The 15285-nt window shown below is 42.3% G+C and overlaps 1 protein-coding gene across 1 annotated transcript in view; it reads right to left on the reverse strand.

The window, feature by feature from the left end:
• Window positions 1-15285, reverse strand: part of LOC122554853 — a 76373-nt gene that overhangs the window by 7765 nt on the left and 53323 nt on the right. The window contains exons 9-13 of the mRNA XM_043700199.1: window positions 13436-14061; window positions 10590-10685; window positions 3983-4213; window positions 2524-2546; window positions 973-1178 (exon numbers count right to left, since the gene is read on the reverse strand). Coding sequence (XP_043556134.1) covers window positions 973-1178; window positions 2524-2546; window positions 3983-4213; window positions 10590-10685; window positions 13436-14061 — 1182 coding nt within the window. The remainder of the gene's footprint in view (window positions 1-972; window positions 1179-2523; window positions 2547-3982; window positions 4214-10589; window positions 10686-13435; window positions 14062-15285) is intronic.

The following is a 15285-nucleotide window of genomic DNA, read 5'->3' on the forward strand; positions in this document are numbered from 1 at the left end:
TGTCATTGTTATTCTTGTGAAATATCATCCCTTAAATGCTGTAAATTTGAAACTGTAAGAGTGATCTCTTCTTTTGGAAATCATAATTTACTCTGCGTTTGAGGGAAAAGAAAGGTCTGTGATATAAACTGATAACCAGCTGGAGAAATTAATTAAGCTGTGCCTGAATGTTCAAACGCTCATTGCAATATAGTTTTCACAGTGTTTCCAACAGTAGAAAAAGAACCATGCTGGAATCTGTGGAAGGCAATATATAATAACATGCAAGTTCTTGTTCCTTATCAATAGAAATCAATAACAGAAGACTGGATGAGAGCAACATTGTTTAGAAACATAGGAGGACAAAAAGACCATTGTATAGGTATAGGAGTGAGAGTTTGGTTTAATAATGAGTGGCTGATCAATTTAACAGTTAGCCATGGATTAAAGTAGGTTTTTAATTCGCTGACCTTTCCTGGAAAACGGTAAAGATTTCCAAAAGAAGAGCTCGCTCTGACAATCTCAAATTGACAGCCTTGCATATAGCATTTAAGGGTTGATATATCACAAAAATAATAATGACAGAGTACAAAAACATGAAATGCCAGACATGAAAAGCAATGACCTTATGATGAGTCTTAACCCTGTGAATTTGCCACCTTTCATGCCTTTCTCAGAATGTTTCTGATGTAGAGGAATTGCCCACCAAATCCTTCAGTTTCCCAGGCAATTCCCTCTGAGTCAAGGATTCCTCAAGTTCCTAATCCACAACTCCAGACTGCGCTGTTCAAATAACTGCCTGATCATTGGAATATCTGAGCCAATGTGCTCTCAGTCCTATGACAATCAGTCAATCTGACAATATCCTCTGAGTCAATGTGGCTGGTACCTGGCTACATTTTACCCAAAGCTTTCTTTGAAATTTTCAAATCATCATATTAGATTGATGCCACACTTTCTCACTTTCTTGAAGGAGACGAGTCAATTACTTACTCTGTGTATGGGCTACACTTGCTGGTTCAGCTGGTCCTTCTCCACAAGTCGATTCCGTACATTCATGCATTTGTCTCAGTTTCTCTCTGGTTGAGTAAGACTTTTCAGATTCCTCCATCCACTCTTTGAGAAATTGAGACAGATTGGACAGGTTCAAGACTGGTTCTGGAGGATCTGGAAAAGTGAGCTTTTGAGTTTCAACAACTCTACAATGACGGAGAAAAACAATACTTTAGTTAGAAGTTCAAATGTTAAAGGGTGAAATTGACAAGCAAATCATCATGAAAGGGACAGAATTGAGGTCTCAACAGCTATTTATCAGGTCACTGATATCCACATATTTACAGAGATCGTGGTTTCCTGCTGTTGTAACCCTTTCAGAATTTTCAAAGCAATCCAAATTATATTTCTTTACATCAGGGAAACTGAAGTTGAGGATAGGAAATTCAACATGTTCACAAGGACCCTCACCAGCTTTTACAGATGTACTATGGAGTACATTCTATCCAGAAATTATTGCATCACAGCCTGGTACAGAAACTGCTCTACCCAGGACAGCAAGAAACTGCAGAAAGCTGTGAACACAGCCCAGACCATCAGGCAAGACAGCCTCCCATCCATTGACTCCATCTTCAATTCTTGTTGCCATGGAAAGGCAGCCAACATCATCAAAGCTGTCTCTCACCTCAGTTATAATCTCTTCCAAATTCTTCCATCAGACAGACGATACAAAACACGCATACCAATAAGGTCAAGAACTGTTTCTTCCCCGCTGTCAGTAGAGTTCCGAGTGAACCTCTCAAATTTCAAATCTAATATTGATTCTGCTTTTGTACACCTCTTGTGCAGCCATTACCCTGTATGCCTTGCTCTGTCCAAACACCCTATGATCTGTATGTCCTGTACATTGTGATTTGTACTGCTCACAAAACAAAACTTTTTGTTGTATTTAGGTGCATGTGACAACCATAAATCAAATCAAATCAATGACCAGGCAACAAGGGCCAGAAGGTTCAGAGGAGATGTGAGGAAAAAAAGGTTTAGCCTTGGGTGATGGGAAGCTGGAACTCACTGCCTGTAATGACGGTAGAGACAAAATCCCTCATAACATTGAAGAAGTATTTAAATGTTCACTTTTGATACCAAGGCAGAGAAATCTATGGGCCAAGTTCTGGAAAATGGCATTAGAATAGTTAGATGGTTACTTTTGACTGGCATGGACGCGATGGGCTGAAGGGCCTCTTTCTGTGTTGTAGATCTAGATGACTCTATGGGCCAAATGGCCTGCCTTTGTTCTGCAACCGGTCAATGATTTGATGAAGTTCCTCCAAATTTTTCTTGTATTTATTTTATAACAGGCTACTGATAAATGGGAGGGAAAGTTGAAACAGCCCACATTATTTCTGTTACGCAACTGAGATTTCAAATCAGCAGTTTCAAATCGATGATTGAGGATAGTTTGCAGCATAAATTCCCAATCCTTAAATTTTCAGCAAAATACTGGTGAAGGTTTCCTCCACCAGCACTTACCCATGTCTGAAAGAAACTTACTTGGGAAGGAGCTCTGCAGATTTCTGTAGATAAAAGAGGAGGAGATGAATCAGGGTACCATTGATAAAACCAAAGGGAATGTGATTCAGAGCAAACACAGTGGAGGGAATCAGATTAACTGAATGATGTAACGTTTCCCTACAGGACATTCAGTGGACAGTTGGGAGACAGCACTAACTGTGCTGCAAGCAGCAAGAATGTGAAAGCAATCAATCAGCTTTATTCAGCCTAATTTTCATTCAAACTGAAGTGTTTATGGACAGGAAAGACCATTCACCCACATCCGTTGATTCAATCAGAAAAACTCCAAAATGTACAGGTCCCAATTGATTCTGAAGTGATGCAGGCACTTTCTATTCTGAAATTTCCTGTCACAATTGCTGACTGTTTGAAGAAGTTCCCAACATCAGTCCTAAATTTACTATTTTTCTAATTTTTTAAAATATTAACTGCACTTACAATTTAAAAGAGTTGTGAGGCCTTACTTTGTCTGTACTAGTTACTATCTCCCTCACTATTAAGTCAGCTCTAACCAAAGTCATAACTAATATTCTCAATGACTTTGGTTCATCCTTCCTCCTTGGCTTCCTCAATGTCACTTTTGTTTAATCACTCATGGGATGTGCGATTAGCTGGCTGGGTCAGTGTTTATTACCTGTCCCTAGTTGCTTTTGACAAGTGGTACCTTTTTGAACTATGTACTGAAGGTGGACCCGCAATGTCCTTTGGTATGGAATTCCAGGATTTTGATAAAGTGATAGTGTCTGTCTGAAAATACAATATGTTCTGTCATCTACAAGACCCAAGTCAGGAGTGTGATGCAAAATACTGCCGATTTGCCTGAATTAATAAAACTCTGTCAACACCCAAGAAGCTCAACCATTGATCAGAAGCTCAGCTGGACTCACCACAATAACTCAGTGGCTACAACAGCATGTCAAAGGTTACAAACTGACAACCACATCCAAACTGGTAACTTCTACTGCCTAGAAGAACAAGGGCAGCAAATGCATAGGAGCACCACCACCTGCAGTCTCTCCTCTAAGACTTTACCATCCTGACTTGGAAAAATATCATTGTCAATCAGTCAAAATTGTGGAACTGACATCTACACCCAAAGGGCAGCAGTGGTTCAGGAAAGCAGCTCACTGGCATCTTCTAGAGTGCAGCTAGGGATTGGCACCAAATGCTGGTCCAGTCAGCGATTCTCACATCCAATGAAAGAACAAAAAAGAATTAAGTATTTCACCTTGCCTGTGTTTCTCAACAATTAAAGATCACAGTGAGAAAATCTAGGCACAGCAGCGTGCTTGGGAGATGTCCTGACGACATGATAATGCTTGCAATAAAGAACTCTTTATCATTCATATGCTTGTCTTTGATGGAGGAATACGTTATTGTTGAATTCAGAAAGTGAGGACAACGAGGAGGAAACAAGGGAAAGACAAATTCAGTGTACCTGAATAAACGAGATGCTGTCTTCTTGCATTAGATTCTGAGCTTTCTCATTGAGTAACCTCATCTGTTCTGCCATCGAGTGCAATGTTGCTGAGTTGTTACTAATCTCAGAGAGCAAAGAATGTTCACGCTCATCAATCAGTCTCAGTGCGCACTTTTCATCTTCGTTTAACTGTTTCCTCTTTTCAGAGAACATCTTCGACAGCTTTCCCTTCAGCTCACTGACGTGTGTCTGAAAGAAACAATGAACGCTGTCATTACAAGTTGCACTTATGCAGGGCTGTTACCTTTACATACCAGACCTGCACAGGACAATTTGTTTGCTACACACTGAGATGCACAGAACAGATTGGGATATGTCCAAGAATGTAGATCATTGGGTCACATGCCAGAAGTAGGTTGTGTAGCCCTTGTGCTTGTTTCACTCTTCAGTGGGATCATGCCTGATCTGAAACCTCCACCACCTTTACTCCATAAAAACTGAAAGAACTGCACATGGCGTTAATCAGAAACAAAAATAAAAATTACTGGAAAAGCTCAGCAGGTCTGGCAGCATCTGAGGAGAGAAATCAGTGTTAAAGTTTCGGGTGTAGTGATCTTTCCTCAGAACACAGAAGTGAAATTATCAATGACCTCTACATGCACAGTCCCAAGGAAGGGTCATTGGACCTGAAAACTTAACTCCGATTTCTCTCCACAGATGCTGCCACAGGCCTGCTGAGCCTTTCCAGCAATTTCTGTTTTTGTACCTTTACTCCATATCCATTAATGCATTTGATTGATATAAATCTACCAGTCTCAAATTGAACAACTGTTTTAGCTTGAATTACCATTTGTGAAACTGAATTTCAAACTGTTCATGTAGAAGGACCCGAAACATTAACTCTGATTTCTCTCCACAGATGCTGTCAGATCTACTGAGATTTTCCAGCACCTTCTGTTTTTGTTTCACTCCTGAAGGTTCTGCTTCCAAATTTTATCCTCAACTCTCACCCATTGTAAACAGTTTTACTGCATCAACTCTATCTATTCCACGTAATGGCCAGCTAACTTCAATTAAGCCAACACTGAAACATCTGAATTTCAAGCAAAATAAAGCTAGCCTGTGGAATCTCTCCTTGTAATTTAACCCTTGACCTCTAGGTATCATTCTGATAAATTGGCACTGCCCACCCTCTGAGGTGTGCTGCATGAAATTCTTCACAATGGATGTAGTTTTACCAGGACTTTGCACAGCTGAAATGGGAATTATATCCCTTTGTTTTCCATGAAGCTTGGTGTATTTGATTATATTTGATTTGATTTATTGTAGTAACATATACCTAAGCACAGTGAAAACAATGAAACACAGATCGTAGAGTGCTTAAACAGAGAGAGAGGCATACAAGGTTACCGCTGCACACAAGGTGCACAAAGCAAGATCAACATTAGCAAGATCAACATTATTTGAAGTTAGAGACATTCAGCAGTCTAATGACAGCAGCGAAGAAGCTGTTTCTGAAACTGCTGGTGCATGTGTTCAAGCTTTAGTATCTTCTACCTAAGGGAAGAGGTTGGAAGAGAGTGTAACCGAGGTGGGAGGGCTCTTTGATGATGTTGGCAGCCTTTCCACAGCAACAAGAAGTGTGAACAGCATTCCATGAAATGGTTTTTATTAATATCTGTATTCGTTGCATTTCTGGTGCTACCTTTGCAAATCTCCTCTCTGTATTCACTGACTGCGGGTCAAAGATGGATTTGTAGAATGGACAGACAGGTCAAAGTTAGACTATAGGAATGTGAGGCAATGCACTTCATGCAAAGAAAGAGCAACAGAGAGTAAATAGCACAGTTCTAAAGTGTGCACAGGAACAGCGGGAACTGGCGGCCAATATGAATAGCACCTTGGAGGTGGCTGGACATATTGAGAGGATGTTAGTAAGCATACGGAATTTTGCAAAGAAAAACTGAAATGATGAGCAAAAGATCAGCAAGTTATTCTGAACCTGCATCAAGTTTTGAGTGGGGGCAGGGGAGGGACGCTGGGAGGTTAGGCCATAATTAGAATATTGAGGCCACTTCTGCTCCCCACACTTCAGGAAGAAGGTGAGGATCCTTGAGGAGAGTGTAGAGGTGATTAACCAGAACAGTTTACAGGATGAGGAATTTTGGCTGCCAGTTTAGGTTTCAGAGACTGGAGTTGTTCTACTTGGTTCAAAGTAGGTTGAGGGGAGATTTGTTAAAAATGTAATATATGATGACAGTTTGAAATAAAGTATATAAAATAATCTGTACCCATTAGCCGAAAATGCAAGAAATGGATGTTAGGCAAGAGTTACAGAGGTGAGAGTGTGTTGCCAGGAAAGAGGGTTGAAGAAGGAGCCATCTGGGACAATGCATCTCCTCGACTTCACGCAAGTCCCAGATGGCCTCCTTCTTCCATGATCGCAACTTCCCATCCCACATGGTCAACGATGCCCTCCAGCGCATCTCCTCCACTTCACGCACTACGCCCTTGAACCGCACCCCTCCCAACCCAACAAGGACAGAACAACCTGGTCCTAACCTTTCACCCCACCAACCTCCATATATATCGCATCATTCTCCCCAACTTCTGTCACACCCAAATGGACCCCACCACCAAAGGTATATTTCCCTCCCTATCCCTATCAGCATTTGGGAGAGACCATTCCCTCCATGACTCCTTTGTTAGGTCCACGACCCCCAGCAGCCCACACTGCCCTCCTGGCACTTTTCCCTGCCACCACAGAAAGTGCAAAACCTGCGCCCATAACACTGCTCTCACCTCCGTCCAAGGCCCCAAGGGATCCTTCCACATCCATCAGAAATTTGCCTGTACCTCTACCAATGTCATCTACTGCATCCGTTACACCCGGTGTGGTCTCCTCTACATCGGGGAGACAGGATGCCTACTTGCGGATCGTTTCAGAGATCATCTCTGGGTCACCCGCACCCACCAACCCCACTGCCCCGTGACTGAACACTTCTACTCCCCCTCCCATTCTGTCAAGGACATGCTGGTCCTGAGCCTCCTCCACCGCCAAACCATTACTACCTGATGCCTGGAGGAAGAACGCCTCATATTCCACCTTGGGATGCTGCAACCACACGGGATAAATGTAGACTTTATTTCCCCTCCCCCCACATTATCCCAGTCCCACTTTTCCCTGCCACCACAGAAAGTGCAAAACCTGCGCCCATAACACTGCTCTCACCTCCGTCCAAGGCCCCAAGGGATCCTTCCACATCCATCAGAAATTTGCCTGTACCTCTACCAATGTCATCTACTGCATCCGTTACACCCGGTGTGGTCTCCTCTACATCGGGGAGACAGGATGGCTTCTTGCGGATCGTTTCAGAGATTATCTCTGGGTCACCCGCACCCACCAACCCCACTGCCCCGTGATTGAACACTTCTACTCCCCCTCCCATTCTGTCAAGGACATGCAGGTCCTGAGCCTCCTCCACCGCCAAACCATTACTACCTGTTGCCTGGAGGAAGAACGCCTCATATTCCACCTTGGGATGCTGCAACCACACGGGATAAATGTAGATTTTATTTCCCCTCCCCCCACATTATCCCAGTCCCAGCCTTCAACGTGGCACCACCCTCCTGACCAGTCCAACACTCCCCCCTCTGACCTATCACCTTCTCCCTCACCTTCATCCACCTATCATTTTCTCAGCTACCTTCTCCCCAACCCCACCCCTCCCTTCCATTTATCTCTCAGCCCCGGCCCACAAGCCTCATTCCTGATGAAGGGCTCATGCCTGAAACACCGATTCTCCTGCTCCTTGGATGCTGCCTGACCTGCTGTCTTTTCCCAGCAACACACTCTCGACTCTGATCTCCAGCATCAGCAATCCTCACTTTCTCCTAATAGTTACAGAGGGAAAAGGAAGAACACCTATTTACATAGTGCATGGTAATAACCTGGGACATGCTGTGTAGGAGGGTAATATCGAAAGGAATGTGGATGGCCACTTCAGGGAAATAAACTTGCTGGGCAGCTTAACTGAATACCAGTATGGCTTAATGGGCCTCCTTCTGAGACTTTGTAGGGTGGATTTAAAGTTACTCCATGGATGGGTATGATGACGGGAGACATGCTAAATCCAGCAAAGAGTGTGCCCCACAACCTCCCTGCCCCCTGCCCATTCCAGAGTTTAGCATGGCTTTGTGTAGCCCACCACCAATGGGCCAATCAAGCTCCATAAACAATGCCCAATTCAGGGCCCCATCCCTCAGCCATCAAGCCTAAATTGGTGGAAAGAGGGAGATCATGCTTACTGACAGAGCCTCTTAGAAAGGTTGGTTGGGTTTTCATTTGTAGCTGCTCCCCATTGGACCATTGGACAGCCTCCTCAGCCCAGGTAACCTCACCGCTTCCACCGCGGACCCCCCTCCCCACCAGTTTCAATGGCCTCTCAAACCTCGCCTACCACCAGTACTCCCTCCCAGACCTCCCTCACTGACTCCAAACAGGCCACCACAGTTCACCTCCCTCTTACTTGGGTGTAATACCAGCAGTGTCCATTAGTCCCATTGGTGCTACTGCTACGTTGAGAACTGCTGGCCTCTGATTGACTAACAGCTCTCTGAGGCGAAACCTTCCAATCCTGTAAAAGTGAGAATCTCACCTCCAGCCAATTGGCTGTCAAGTGTCAAGGGAGTGAGGGAGGAGCAGGGTTCTATTCTTCCAGTGGACAGACCAACTGTTTGCAGTTTAGCCATAGTTGTGGAGGTATGAGGGAGCAGTACTCCGAAAGCTAGTGCTTCCAAATAAACCTGTTGGACTATAACCTGATGTTGTGTGATGTTTAACTTTGTACACTCCAGTCCAACACCGGCATCTCCAAATCATGTTTAATATATGAGAGTAGACAAACAGGAGGCTGGAAGAACACAGCAAGCCAGGCAGCATCAGGAGGTGGACTAGTCCTGAGGAAGGGTTAGACCTGAAACATTGACTTCTCCACCTCCTGTTGTTGCCATTCAGCCCTTTGAGTCTTTCCACCATTCAATGAGATCCTTGGCTGATCTGCTACCTAATCCCAAAGACCTGCCTTTGGCCTACATCGTTTAATAACTTTGCTTAGCAAACTTGTACCTATCTCAAGTTTAGGATTAATAACTGATCCAACATCCACTGCCATTGGTGGAAGTGAGTTCAAAACATCTGTCACCCTTTGTGCTTCTTTACATCTCTCCTGAACTACGTGGCTATAATTCTCAGGCTATACCTTTTCTTGTGTTTTTAGTAGGTTATATCTGGGCTGTGTTGAATAATATGCTAAAGGTTCCTCATTGCAATTCTACATTGTTATTTATCAGTACACCACAACATTTCATTTTCCTAAGTTGCATTCCTCTCAAAGTCAATTTTTCTCCAATTGTTGGCCTGCTCATCATCATATTTATATCATCCTCAATAATTATTTTACATTTTCAAAAAAAATAATGTCATGGTACAGAATATTTACTATCTTTGCTGTACCTGGTACAAAATAATTACACCGTATTCCCATGCCAACATTTCTGTCACAGCCCGTCTGAAGATTCAAGTCCAGCTTCTTCCCTGCTGTTCCAGAAAGCCTTAGCACAATCTTGAAAGGCAGCATCTCATATTCCTCTTGGAGACTCTGCACTCTTGGGGACTCAAAATCAAGTTGAGCCTGATTCTATCCTTCCATGCTTTTTACCCACATCACACACGCCCTTTTAGTGTAGCCGACCCATTTTCACCACTCTCAGGTCTATTATCACATCACATGATTGCTTTCCACACAGACTACACATTCTCTGTTACCCTCAGCTCTTATTATGACTTATTCACCTGCTCTCTGTTCTAGCCTGTTCTCCATAATCCCCACATTTACTTATACCTTTCATATCTCTCTCTGGGCTCCATCTCCACCTATTCGCTTACCTCTACCTTTACCCCTCATCCCCCAACCTTGTCTCTAGCATATACATCATTGTTTCCTAGCTGCTATCAGTTCTGATTAAGAGTCACACGAACTGAAATATTAACTCCACTTTTGTCCCACAGATGCTGCCAGACCTGCTGAGTTTCTCCAGCAAATTCTATCTTTGTTAAGATCTCCATCATCTACAGTTCTTCTTTTATTATGTAGTAGCTGGTGCCCAGTCTTGACAGTGTTGCAAAAGTTTCTCAATACAACTATCATGGCAATGCCCTTCCAGCTGAATAAGTGCCTGCAATTCATTGAATTTGTTCCTTATAAACCCTATGTTTACAAATGATTATTTGGGTCACGCACCCAACCGACCCTTCATTTTATTTGTCAATGTTTTGTTTTTTTCTCCTGTTTTAATTACTTAACAACTGAAACCTTTACATGAGAGATCATGGGGGAGTAGGTTAAAGTATGAAATGGTCACCACAGTGACAGAAACTGGAAGTTGTATAAATCTAAACTGGCAACAACAAGTTTCTGTATTAGGTTTTGGGCGAAGCCTGGAAACACACTTCCAGCAGGTTATCATAAAGCATTTGTATTTACAAATCTATCTTAATAAAGTAACTTTTGAGGTGGACATTTCATTAGTTCAGAAAGAAACATTATTACTTGACAGTTTCTACCTTTATTTCAGCTTCTGATTTCTCCAAGTTTTTCTGCTTGCTAATACAATTCTGGTGAACTATCTGAAGTTTCTCAGCTTCATTCTTCATTTCTTTCTAGGAAGAAAATTGAAATATTTTAAATTAGAGTTTTGAATAGGAGTTTAAAAGGGAAGTGGTTCCGTGTTAACTGGGTGTGTGTAATAAGTAGCTCAGGAGACGGTCAGTTTCTGGTCACCAGACAGAATGCTTTGAGATAATTTCATTAGGGCCAGTGGAGCAGAAAAAGATATCAATTCCCAGAGGGATGAAGAAAATACAATTTACAATGTTGGGACCAGAGTCAGCATCGATTATGCTCAGGTTTTGGGAAATGTCGCACGTGCAGTAATGATACAAGTGGTGGAAGTATCTGCTCTTGCTGTCACCTGATGAAATCTCAGTTCTACACAGTCTATAAAAGGCTTGCCTTTCCAATGCTTACCTCTCTAAGTACTCAGTCCCTGCAGGGAGTTGAGAATTCAAAGGAAGCTGGGAGCAAGGCCTTCTACCTCGCGGGCCAATCAAACATGATCTTGAAACCTAGGTCTCCTATCCTTCCTTGGCAACTTTTGCCAAAGAGAGCCCGTGGCTATCCCTTCTTTTCTACAGCAATTTCTGGGATCCCCATCACTCTCCCATATACCATCATCAGTATCTTGCCTTATCACAAAGAGCTCTCCACAAGTCATCGATACCTTCCTGTAGGATCTTCTCCAGATTGCCCTAGAGCAGTGGCAGTGTTCTTCAACCACCACTCCATTTGAAGATGAGACGTCCACACCTTCCAGCTTGTCCCTGCCCCTAGTAGAGCATCAAGTTTGTCCACTGCCCTCTTTTGTGTTGCTGAATTAGACAAAGAAAGGATCTCACCAAAGAGCCAAAGATTGAATAACCTTGGCTTTATGCATACCAACCTTTGAACAGTCAGGAAATAGGAGGCACAAGTATTCCATTTGCTACTGAACTAATCTTGAAGTCAGGACTTAATTTGGGAAGGAGAGGTGATGACCTAGTTATATTATTGCTTGTCCATTAATCCAGAGACCAAGAAACCTGGGTTTAAATCCCACCATGGCAGTTGATGGTACTTAAATTCAATAAGAATTTGAAATAAAGAGTCTAATAATAACTATGAAACTGCTGTAGATTGTCAGGAAAAAACTCATCTGGTTCACTCATGTCCTTTAGGGAAGGAAACTACCATCCTTAAGTGGTTGAGGTGGTATTTGATTCCAGACCCACAGAAATGGGATTGACTCTTGGGCAATAAATGCTGGTCTAGCCAGTGATGCCCACCTCCTGTGAATGAATTGTTTTAAAAGTAATAATTTAATGAGTATTCAAAGTAATACTGATGCATGAAAAGCAGTTATATGCAATTGGGTAACATGATGCCTGCATTGAACTACATTCTCAGCTCCAAAACAAGTCCACACTTGGCAAGGGGACCCTTCGTTCTTATAGGCAGTGGTGCAATCAGTGAGCTAATGGTGGGTGGGGGACTGGGGGTTAGGAGTGTATGTGTGCGAGTGTGAGTGTAAAGGGGTATGTATATGTGTGTATGTGAGAGGGTCTGCATGAGTGTATGGGTCTGTGTGTGTATCTGTGTGTCTGTGTGTGTGTGTGTAGGAGTATCTGTGTGTCTGTGTCTGTGTCTGTCTGTGTGTGCATCTGTCTGTGTGTGTGTGTCTGTCTCTGTGTGTTGTACTATACACACATACAGACAGACGCACATACACACAGACAGATACACACGCACAGACAGACACAGACACTCCTACACACACTACACACACACAGACAGACGCACACACACACACTCCTATACACGCGCGCACACACATTTCCCTACAGACCCAAACACTCACGTCGACCCTCTCTCATATGCTCACACATACACTCCCACACTCACACTCACGCACATACACACATTCTCTCATAGAACTCATAAGCCCTGCACCCCCACCCACCACACACATGCACACATATAAGTTTATGGGGTGAATTTGTACTTGCAGAATTACATTTTACTTTGCTCAAAAACTGCATGAATCCATGAAAGATTCTGTAAATCTATTTTTTAGATTAGAATCAGTCTGAGCATTGTGGCACAGACAGCCTCACACAGGGCACCTCACACCTTAAATGCATTATCTGGGCCGACATGACACCAACTGTTAAAGTTCACTTGAAAATGTAACTTTTACATGTTCTGCGATTTACATATGAAAGAACTGAAACCATATGTTCGTTCTAAAAGATGAGAGACTTAACAAACAATCCAGGTCTTTTTCAATATATAATTTCAGTTACATCACACTGTAAACTTTTGCTATAAATTCTGTGTCTTACAATCCTATACTCCCCAACCACCTGATGAATGAGCAGCGCTCCGAAAGCTAGTGCTTCCAAACAAACCTCTTGGACTATAACCTGGTGTTGTGTGATTTTTAACTTTGTACACCCCAGTCCAACACCGGCATCTCCAAATTATAATCTAAGATTGTTTTCTGTGTCACATCTCCATGACACTGGACTCCTTTGGCTATAAATTCTGTGAGCATGATCTTAACCTCCACAACCGCCCGATGAAGGAGCAGCACTCTGAAAGCTAGTGCTTCCAAATAGACCCATTGGACTATAAATTGGTGTTGTGTAAAAAAAGTACATTAAGCATCCAGCTAAGTCATAGAGTCCTATAGAGGTATAGCATGGAAACAGACCCTTCGGTCCAACTCATCCATGCCGACCAGATATCCCACCCTGGAGTTCCTGGAAGACTTAATGATAATGAGCACTGGCACAAGAATGAACTTGGATCTTACCTTCTTTATAGCTTCTGTCTCATCCAGACCCACCATTGTATGGGATCTGTGTCTGCCAATAACTGCACATGAGGCACATACACAAACTCCATCATCTATACAGAAGAACTCAAGATTTTTCTGATGGTCTGGGCACTTTCTGAGCATAAGGTCAGTCACAGGGTTGACTAGTTTGTGATCCTTGAAGTTTTCTTTCATTAAGTGCGGCTTCAAATGGAAGGAACAGAAGGAGGTTTCACATTTCAGACAGGTCTTCACAGCTGGGGACACACTGTCGATGCAGTGATCACAGGGGACAGTGGGAATGCTTCTCTTCAGAGTGGGCTTGGGGTTGAAAGTTTGATGGCACTGGGGACAGCTGAACCCATCCTGACCGACTTCTTGGGCCCAAATATCCTCAATGCATTTGCGGCAGAAGCTGTGTTGGCAGGGCAAAGAGACAGGGTCTTGGTGCACCTGGTGACACACAGCACAATTCAACTCCTCTTCCACAGCTTTGGCTTCCATCCTTCTAATCTCCTCCTGAAGGAGAGACTTCGCAGAGTCAACAAAGAATGCACATCGAGAGCAGCGAAATCCTATTTCTCCGCATTTGCAGTGGTTATTTTCAGTTTCGTCTGCTCTGACTGTGGGTTAAGCCAAACCTGTTGAGCAACAAGACTTCAAGTTTCCACTTGCACAGTTTAGAGAAAAAATGCTGTTGGTAAATATTGATTAGGGTTAGTAATTTTACATTCTGATTTAGAATTTTCAATTTCAGAAACTAATAAAAAGTTACACTTAATAAAAGATGTTAAAGTTTTTTGAAAATTGTAGATGTTCATATATGTTTGTTTGATGCAGTTTACAGCTGGCTGTTTCTGCATTGTGACAATTCCTAGTTCAACCAGATACAGCAGCAAACCAGATCGATAGCTTATTTATTAAATAAAGGAGCACTCGAAGCAAAATGGTTTTCCTATCAATATTATGTTTTGTTCAATGAACAGATTTAGGGTTATGACCTTTTAATGTAGCTGAGATGACAAACTTTTTTTGACTCTGATCTCCAGCATCTGCAGTCCTCACCTTCTCCTAGTCTTTATGTGCTGTTGGATGCATATCTTTAATCATTAGAATTGATAGCCTAAAAAAAGTCTTCAACTCTATGTATCTTTTTTGATAATATATTTTTATTAAGAAAAAATAGATTTTTAAATATTACAACAAATACAAAACAATGCAATTCAAAACAGTACAAAAATACTACAAAACTAAATCCAAATAATAAAAACAAATTCCCCAACCCACCCTCCTATACGAATGTATAAACATATACAAAGAAGTATAAAATTTAAAAAAAACCTAAACCAGCTATTTAACTAACTAAATAAATACCTAACAACAAACAAATATGACCCCGGTGTTGGACTGGGGTGTACAAAGTTAAAAATCACACAACACCAGGTTATAGTCCAACAGGTTTAATTGGAAGCACTAGCTTTCGGAGCGACGCTCCTTCATCAGGTGGTAGTGGAGAGCTCGATCCTAACACAGAATTTATAGCAAAAATTTGCAGTGTGATGTAACTGAAATTATACATTGAAAAATTGATTGTCTGTTAAGCCTTTCATCTGTTAGAATACAGTGATAGTTTCACTTCTTTCATGTGTAAATCACAAAACCCTTTTTTTTAAACTTGCATTCTTGGGTTAGCTGTTAACAATGGTGATAGCTTGACAATATGTTGAAGGTGTTAGCCCCCTGTGTTCTCTGTCTATGCCATGATGTTTAGATTGATTCTAATCTAGCTAGTGTGCTTCCAATTAAACTGTTGGACTATAACCTGGTGTTGTGTGATTTTTAACTTT

This window comes from Chiloscyllium plagiosum, chromosome 12 (assembly GCF_004010195.1).
Source record: "Chiloscyllium plagiosum isolate BGI_BamShark_2017 chromosome 12, ASM401019v2, whole genome shotgun sequence".
NCBI lineage: Eukaryota > Metazoa > Chordata > Chondrichthyes > Orectolobiformes > Hemiscylliidae > Chiloscyllium > Chiloscyllium plagiosum.